At 41.3% G+C, this 9,605-nt stretch overlaps 1 protein-coding gene across 4 annotated transcripts in view; it reads left to right on the forward strand.

The window, feature by feature from the left end:
• Nucleotides 1–370: 370 nt before the first annotated feature.
• dtnbp1a (dystrobrevin binding protein 1a) overlaps nt 371–9,605 on the forward strand; it is a 20,561-nt gene continuing 11,326 nt past the window's right edge. For 2 of the 4 annotated variants that reach the window (XM_070551793.1, XM_070551792.1), the window contains exons 1-6: nt 371–505; nt 2,721–2,774; nt 4,465–4,515; nt 4,604–4,664; nt 5,276–5,408; nt 6,688–6,820. In XM_070551793.1, coding sequence (XP_070407894.1) covers nt 450–505; nt 2,721–2,774; nt 4,465–4,515; nt 4,604–4,664; nt 5,276–5,408; nt 6,688–6,820 — 488 coding nt within the window. In that variant the 5' untranslated portion in view covers nt 371–449. The remainder of the gene's footprint in view (nt 506–2,720; nt 2,775–4,464; nt 4,516–4,603; nt 4,665–5,275; nt 5,409–6,687; nt 6,821–9,605) is intronic. The other 2 variants (XM_070551795.1, XM_070551794.1) reach the window with 1 other exon arrangement.

The following is a 9,605-nucleotide window of genomic DNA, read 5'->3' on the forward strand; positions in this document are numbered from 1 at the left end:
AAAGCTTTAAACGCTACAGTGCCTACATTTAAGAACTAAGAAAGGTTGCAACAATTAGTTAATTTCATCCTTATCTTTCTTTCTTTATCTATCATCCTTATCCTTACCTTTCCTCAATTGAAACCCGCCGAGTATGGTTGAAACAAAAACAACGTAGCGGCCGCCAAAAAAAGACCAACTTCCTGCCGAGGTCTTTCGCTCGTCGATTTTCCGGTAAAAGTAATGACACGCCATCTTGCTCTCGACACACCAGCTGATGTCTGCAGCCAGGTCCTACTCGTTGTGCCCAGTCCGGTCCAGAAGGTGGCGCTATTTGCAACTAAGTTGCCACAACACCTCCAAAAGGAAGAAGAAGCGTTTAACCAAAGAAGAAGAGCTGGCAGGGCCGGCAGTACTACTGTGACGTTAGCTTGGTAAACAGCGGAGTATTTCAGACAAAATCAGACATTATGTTTGAGAACTTCAGAGAGAGACTTCACATGGTCCAGCAGGACTTTTCCACTGGGTACCGGAACTTTTTTCTTTAGCGTGTCGGTTTTGTGTTAGCTTGCAGATTAGTCTTTTTTTCTTTAGCATGCTACCAGCTAGTCAGCTGATTGTCACGTGATCCAGGGCGTTGCATGGGAACTCGTTTAGCGTGATCATAATCAATAATAATAATAATAATACCACCACTGGTTATTGTGCTAAAAGTTATCAATCAATGTTACTGGTATAATTCAGGTAGTGTTGGAGTCGCTGGGACTCCTGATGCCATCTGCGGAAGAATCCTGGAAGGTTCTGGGAAGATTGAAACGTCACCTGTGCGGATCCAAGGCTTTACGTTCCTCCCAACCTCAACACATTAATTGATCGGGACCTTGCCATGTCTAAAGTTTGTTCATATGACAGATGAACCCTTTAAATGGACTGCAGCTCCCATGCCTGCTCTGCTGTCTGTAGTTACATGTCCATGAAAAGGTCCATTGTCCTGATGCATGACCCTCTTATATCCTGAACCAGGTCTAGTCACCATACGAGCTCTCCACCGTTCTGATAACTGGGATCCGTTGTTTGCTTTTCCAGAAATGATGCTGTGCATTACGGGTAAACATCCCCACTTAGTCCCAGTGTTTCAGAAACCTTGTAGTTCATTCAGATTAAACGTTATCAACCGGAAAGGCTACAGGGTTGTAACAATTCATTTAGAATAATGTATCTAAATACGTTTATTGAAGGGAGGCTCTATTTAAACACGGTGACGGTGGACTGCTCGGTCTTCACGTGATTTAGATGCACCAACACACTCGGTCACAAAACATCGATAACTTTATACAAACGACTGATTCAAAGATGTTTCTGAGAAGAAAACAATCCAGCTCCACGGGCCCAGGCTGGTTAGGATTTTTTCTGCTTTAACAATGTTACCTGTTCTAATTAATAAATTCATGACTTCTGCATTTTCGGAATATAGGACAGAACATCTCGGCTGATGAGGAGCTCCGCTGCCTTACCTCTGACATATTTAAATAAAGTTTTTTAAACAGCAAGCTGTTGTGGTCAGGCCAAACTAGGGATGTGTATTGGTGAAAGTATCACGATACGGGGAGGCGATACAATATATCACGAAATATTGTGATACATTCAGCCAGACGATATTAGCGATCTGAATCTATAATAGGAATATTCAATAAACAGTCCAAACTGATATGTAACATGTTTAACATGAGCTATCTGAACCATAATAGAGGGATTTACATTTCAATGGTGGAAATAAAATTACATTGCACACTGCTGCCAACTAGCGGTCGGTGTTTGAATTGCACCAAAAGTAAAGAAAATACACAAATGTTTGCATGTAAAATCTTCAAAAAATTAGATACTTGGCATTTGAGTATTAATATAATATTTCAGGAAAAAATATGATATTTTGCCATATCGATATTTTCAAAACACAGCTTGAATATTGATATATCGCTGGAAAAACATCACGATACATTGCAATATTGATATTTTCTTACATCCCGATAAGATGCATCGAAATGCCAAAATAATGACGAGACACGTTTACAGTACTATTAGAGACTCACTTATACAGTTTATTTATTTATCTATGTTTTAGATCTCGTTTTCATGGAGGTCCTCCTTTGATGCAACGAAACAGGATAAGATAACAGAACCACCAGTGGCTTTAGAGAAAATAACAGTAAAACAAATAAATACTTAAATGATACTCAACAACTAAAACTACTAAAATAAGACATTTAAATAAAGATCCAAATAAAAAACATAAAATAGTAACTTCACTTTACAGTAATGATTATGAAACATCAGATACAAACTCAGAAACAATTACAACTAGTAAATGATGCAGCATGTGAGTAAACAATATTTTTAAATAACTGGAAAGAAGTGATGGGCCGTATCTCCATGGGGAGCCTGTTCCAGTCTACTGGTGCTTTAACACAAAAGGCTATTCTTCCAGAATTTTTAGTAAAAGAGGGTACAACAAAAGAGAGTTGTGCATTAAACTGAATGCTGTACTGACAGTCAAAGGTACCCAGGGAAATCAACAAATATACATTTAAAAATAAACAATAACCAGTGAAACCGGTTTATCAGCAAAGGCTGATTTAGGTGTTAGTTGCTCTTGAATGGGATTTTGTATGTTCATATAACAACATGAATGTGGTTGTGTCCTTAAATGGCTCCATATTTGCTTCTCTGTTTCCTGGCCTCAGCTTCAAGACCCTTGGAGACAAATCAAGAGACTCCAAAATGAAGAGGAGATCCAGGTAATTATTGATCTCTCTGTCTCTGTCTCTCTCTCTCTCTCTCTCTCTCTCTCTCTCTCTCTCTCTGTCTCTCTCTCTCTCTCTCTGTCTATGTCTCTACCTCTGTCTCCCTCTTTGTCTCGCTCTGTCTCTACCTCTACCTCTCTCTCTCTCTCTCTCTCTCTCTCTCTCTCTCTCTCTCTGTCTATGTCTCTACCTCTGTCTCCCTCTTTGTCTCGCTCTGTCTCTACCTCTACCTCTCTCTCTCTCTCTCTCTCTCTCTCTCTCTCTCTCTCTCTCTCTCTCGCTCTCTAAATGACTTGACTTCTACACCTAAATAAACGTCCCACGCTGTTGTGCAGCAGAACTTAAAAGCCCCAAAATCGTTATCGATCCGATAAATAAAACCAGGCCGATATTAAAAACCGATATTTTTTCCATCTTGTCTCCATTTGTTTACCTGTTTCAGAGGGTGATGGGGTTGTGTGTATTTCTTTATTCACGTGACGGTGATTGTAATCATCTCAGAAGCATACATGTGTGTGTTGTGTGTACATAATAACGTAAATTCAGCTTTAATGATTTTCATTCTATACAAAATCTGCTGATTTTAGAAGCATTAATGTCAGTTTATCCATATTGGCCTTAACAGTGATCTTAATATCGGTATCGGCCCAAAATTTCATATTGGTGCATCACTAAAAGAAAGACAGACGTGTGTGTGTGTGTGTGTGTGTGTGTGTGTGTGTGTGTGTGTGTGTGTGTGTGTGTGTGTGTGTGTGTGAGACAGAAGGGCTCAGTCATCCACGCATGTAAATAATGTTTACTCAACAAGAAATTATGTCTGTGGAAAATCATCTTCATCACATAGATGGTGTTAGAACCTATAAGACACCTGTGACCAACAGGAATCTGTAATTGTAGCATGGCTGATCTTGAGGGATTTGTCAGAGCGTGCTCTCCAGATGGAACGGTCTTCTGTGAGCGCTCTGATCTGCATGGTGAGAATACAGAGTGTGTCCTCTGACAGACAAACCTTTCCAAGCAAGAACAAACCAAACTCCAAACAGAACATGCATTCAGCTTCCTACCTGTGATCTGTAAATGACAACAGAATGGAACGGTCCATTAAACTAAGGTTTTTCATATTCAGTTTTATGTAGAACCTTTTTTTTTTTCTTCATTACTAACGGGGACATCTCCTCTGTCCCGACCACGTTTACAACTTCTGCAACGTGTTTGGTTCTTCTCCACTTCGACAGCCAGTGCCTCCATCTCAAAGTATTTTTTTCCGGGAGGAACGGAGGGATTCCCCTCACGACCTGAGGATGTGGTGTGACCAAATATGGTTATTTGAGACCGTTTCTCTATGTAAACGACTGAACGGACACAAGCACCTGGATATGCACAGGTGGGATTTATCATTAATCGATTGCGGAGGGATATGCGTCTGAGTGGCCCCGGCATGTTTCATAGATCAGGATTTTGCCGGAGAGTGGAACATCAGCATCTTTAGAGTGACCGGTAGAAAGTAGATGTTCTACATGCAACACTTTGTTAGAGATGGGTAATTCTCCTCATGTTTGAAACCGTTCACCGTCTCTGGATGGACCAGCTACAGATGTAAACTGAGTCTGAACAGAGAACGGTTAGCTCACTGTGTATCGATAAATGAGTTGTTGCTCAAGCCTTGTGTCCCTCTTCTGTTCAGGTTGGAAGAAGGTTTTCCACATTTTAGTGCTGGGCTGGACATCTTAAGCAGGTTTACAAACACAAACACACACAGTCCAACATAGTTAGTCCTAATGTCAAAAGCAGATGGTCATGATGATTCATTTGATATTTTTTAGATATGAGAAGAGTTGGTTTCTGCTCCACAGAAGAACGAAGGACTGCGCTCAGCTGGCAGAGGTATGAAGTGTTTTCAGTTTCATATTTAAAAGTAAGTAATACAACCCCCAAGGCGCTTCACAACACAATCAGCCATTCACCCATTCATACACACACACACACACACTGGTGGGGATGAGCTATGATGTAGCCACAGCTGCCCTGGGGCGCATCAACAGGCGCCACCGGTCCCTCCGACCACCACCAGCAGGCAAAGCAGGTTAAGTGTCTTGCCCAAGGACTAGGGATGTCCCGTTCCGATATCAATATCAGAAGTAATTCGATTGGCCCAAAAACAGAGTATCTGATTTTATCGAGCTGCATCAAAAATCTCTGATATAAGCGGTCTGTTAAGGTTCACATTTTTACAACCAAGGGTTGAAAAAATAGTCTTTTTTTTTCCTACTTACTGTTGCTGGCTCTTGTTCTCCGATTGAGTAACAGCACTTGATTAAGCCTGGCATACATTCCACACTAGGAAATATGTAAAAGTACCAATGATTTATGCTGATATTGTTTCGGATTGATTTCGGTATCAGTCAGTACTGAAGGATGTAATACTGGTATCGTACCGGAAGTGAAAAAGTTGTATTGGGACATCCCTACATCTAACCCAACATTTTTATTTTTAGTCAGTAGATGGTGACATCGTAATGCTGTCAGCTCATTGGGAGAGGAAAAGAGCAGCTCTCAAACATCTACAGGAGCAGCTGCAGACCTTGCCAGACCTAATCAGTGAACTGGATGCCATCACTGCCAACATTGGTATGATCTTTGTGAACTCAGCACACACACACACACACACACACACACACCCACACACACACACACACCCACACACACACACACACACACACACACACACACACACACACACACACACACACACACACACACCCACACACACACACACACCAGTTTTTAAAGTTTATTGGGAGCCTAAGTCACGCCCATCTACTTCTGCATCATGGGTCCCCAATGGGACTAAAAACGCTATTTTCTAATTCCGCTTTTTTTGTTCCATGGATTTCACATATGATGTCGGCGAATTTTAAAGACGCATTTTCATACCAAGAACACGTTTATTTTCTAACGAGGGGAACAAATTTTTAGGTTTTGTGTGACAATAAGTCCAGAACTACAAATACGCAGCATGAAAGTGATGTCATCGAACCAGACACGGAGAAAACTGAGGGAAAAGGGCTGTGAGTTCAGCAAACTCTCACAGGAGGAAAGAACCACCATAAATCTCGCCACTTGGTAAGTAGCATCTACTTTGGGGACAGGAGATCGTGTGGTGACGTCACATATGCGACGTGCTGATTGTTAGTTTGTAGTCGTGCTAATTATGAACCTTTACAAGCTGATAAATCTCAAAGTACGTGACTAGTGTGGTCGAAACACCCATCGTTACATTTCATTTACATTGCAGCACAACATATGTGCGATCCAGGGTGTGAGGCAACGCGGATTAGAAAATAGCGTTTTTAGCCCCGTTGACTTGCATTCATTTTTTTGTTCTTCTGGGGACCCGTGGTGCGGAAGCAGACTTAGGCTCCCTATTGTACATGGTAGCGTTGGTGAATATTCAGCTTTAGCTTTTTTCACACTATACTAAGAAGAGACCCAGAAAAGTCAATGACCTTCGGGCCTTGCATTTTCAGCCTGGCCCAGTATGCTTTAAGTCACATTGAAGTTGGTCCTAAAAAGGGTGGCATCCATGTACTTGTTACTAGTGGAAAGGACAATTAGAGGCTCAGGCTAATCTTCAATTGTTTTAATTATCTGTAAGCCTTAATCATCAAAATGACAATAAAAAAAGCTTGAAATATTTCCAGGTGTACTGCATCTACATAAGTTTTACTTTCTAAAATTAGTGACAAAAAATGTAACTTTTTCTAAATATTAAATTTTTTATAGATCTGCAGTTTACCACCAAATCTAATCTGTTGTGGTGGCAGAAGGAAACCTGTCTGCTATTAGACTGTTTGATCAGTGTAAGTGTGTGTGTGTGTAGATCCAGAGAATGTGTTTTGTGCTGTAGCTCATTTGGAGGGTGACTTTGAGGAGATGGAGAGCAGGCTGGTTTACCTGGAGACATTGTGCTGTCAGTGTGAGCAACAGACCATCAAAAAACACCACCTGAACCAGTTGGAAACTTACAAGAAAAAGAAAAGGTACAACTTACCATTATTATTCATCAATGTCATATGACATTTTTTCTCTAATCTGTGGGGTCTCTTCCTTGTTTGAATTAGTATTTACATCTAAATATCTTATTAAATACAGACTGACCATCCCAAGTTAAATGTATATCATTGAAATTTTTTTTAAAAACTTTTTTGATCCTTTAAAACTTGTTTTAATATCAAGATATAACTCCCACCATCATAAATTTCTGTGAGTTGAGCTTTTTTGTGTTTTTTCTTAATTTTTTCATGTGCACAATAATAGAGCACATCAAGTATGTTGTTGGACTCTACAGGGAGTGCAGAATTATTAGGCAAGTTGTATTTTTGAGGAATAATTGTATTATTGAACAACAACCATGTTCTCAATGAACCCAAAAAACTCATTAATATCAAAGCTGAATGTTTTTGTAAGTAGTTTTTAGTTTTAGCTATTTTAGGGGGATATCTGTGTGTGCATGTGACTATTACTGTGCATAATTATTAGGCAACTTAACAAAAAACAAATATATACCCATTTCAATTATTTATTTTTACCAGTGAACCCAATATAACATCTCCACATTCCCAAATATACATTTCTGACATTCAAAAACGATACAAAAACAAATCAGCGACCAATATAGCCACCTTTCTTTGCAAGGACACTCAAAAGCCTGCCATCCATGGATTCTGTCAGTGTTTTGATCTGTTCACCATCAACATTGCGTGCAGCAGCAACCACAGCCTCCCAGACACTGTTCAGAGAGGTGTACCGTTTTCCCTCCTTGTAAATCTCACATTTGATGATGGACCACAGGTTCTCAATGGGGTTCAGATCAGGCGAACAAGGAGGCCATGTCAATTAGTTTTTCTTCTGTTATACCCTTTCTTGCCAGCCACGCTGTGGAGTACTTGGACACGTGTGATGGAGCGTTGTCCTGCATGAAAATCATGTTTTTCTTGAAGGGTGCAGACTTCTTCCTGTACCACTGCTTGAAGAAGGTGTCTTCCAGAAACTGGCAGTAGGACTGGGAATTGAGCTTGACTCCATCCTCAACCCGAAAAGGCCCCACAAGCTCATCTTTGATGGTACCAGCCCAAACCAGTACTCCACCTCCACCTTGCTGGCGTCTGAGTCGGACTGGAGCTCTCTGCCCTTTACCAATCCAGCCATGGGCCCATCCATGATCTGGCCCATCAAGACTCACTCTCATTTCATCAGTCCATAAAACCTTAGAAAAATCAGTCTTGAGATATTTCTTGGCCCAGTCTTGACGTTTCAGCTTGTGTGTCTTGTTCAGTGGTGGTCGTCTTTCAGCCTTTCTTACCTTGGCCATGTCTCTGAGTATTGCACACCTTGTGCTTTTGGGCACTCCAGTGATGTTGCAGCTCTGAAATATGGCCAAACTGGTGGCAAGTGGCATCTTGGCAGCTGCAAGCTTGACTTTTCTCAGTTCATGGGCAGTTATTTTGTGCCTTGGTTTGTCCACACGCTTCTTGCGACCCTGTTGACTATTTTGAATGAAACGCTTGATTGTTCGATGATCACGCTTCAGAAGCTTTGCAATTTTAAGACTGCTGCATCCCTCTGCAAGATTTCTCACTATTTTTGACCTTTCTGAGCCTGTCAAGTCCTTCTTTTGACCCATTTTGCCAAAGGAAAGGAAGTTGCCTAATAATTATGCACACCTGATATAGGGTGTTGATATCATTAGACCACACCCCTTCTCATTACAGAGCTGCACATCACCTAATATGCTTAATTGGTAATAGGCTTTCGAGCCTATACAGCTTGGAGTAAGACAACATGCATGAAGAGGATGATGTGGACAAAATACTCATTTGCCTAACAATTCTGCACTCCCTGTAATACAACTTGTTGGTTTTGTATTTTCTAGAGTATGTTCACTGAGCCTGGTCGCCATGCCTGACAGTTATATTATTTTTCTCTGTATTTTTGTGTTCAAAAGAGGGTCAACCCCCATGTAGTCAGATAACAACAGGCACTGGGGGCAGTAGCAGCCAAAATAATATAACTACTATGCATCTTTTCATACTTGCTGATATGAGCGAATACAGAGAGTTTATGCATTTTGTACTGAACTCAATGTTCAGTGTCAAGTTTCTTAATTCCATCTAGGTTTTCCACATGGCAGAAATCATAGGGCCCTAAATGTGTACCTTCGTTCTGCCTGATGGGTGGCGAGTGGGAGGTGATCTGTACACATCACGAGCTGATGTCTTTGTCATGGAAAAACACAACAGTAGCAAATTTGGTGGTGATGTTGAACATTCTTCTCAGTTGTTCTCGTCAGACTCTGAACCCGAGAAAGGCTGTTGTCAGTGAGACAACAGGCAGAAAAGTCTGGAGCAATCAGTGACTTCACCCCCAGCTCAGTGTTTCCCAAGCCCGGTCCTCATGTTTTCCATTCCTCTGCTTCAGCACACCAGATTTACATTGGCTCCTCAGGAGGACATCAAGTGCTTTTTAGGTCAGGTGTGCGGTAGCAGGAAAACACTGAAAAGGGCAACATGCAGGCCAGTCTGCCCTGAGGGCCAGGGTTGGGAAACACTGCCCTCGCCAATCAGTGAAAAACTGTCGCTGAAGTTGTGTTGTCAGCTCGTTACACTTGGAACCACATCAGAGCAGGTATCAAATACATGTAGCAACCATGGACCCATTAGGGATGGAAATGCCATCAAACTGAATTGATTGAAGACACTCTGAGTAGGTACTGATGGACATCCCCCATAACAGCGTTGTTAACCCATTATTTCTGATTAGGAGTCA

This window comes from Nothobranchius furzeri, chromosome 5 (assembly GCF_043380555.1).
Source record: "Nothobranchius furzeri strain GRZ-AD chromosome 5, NfurGRZ-RIMD1, whole genome shotgun sequence".
In the NCBI taxonomy this organism is placed as follows: Eukaryota; Metazoa; Chordata; class Actinopteri; order Cyprinodontiformes; family Nothobranchiidae; genus Nothobranchius; species Nothobranchius furzeri.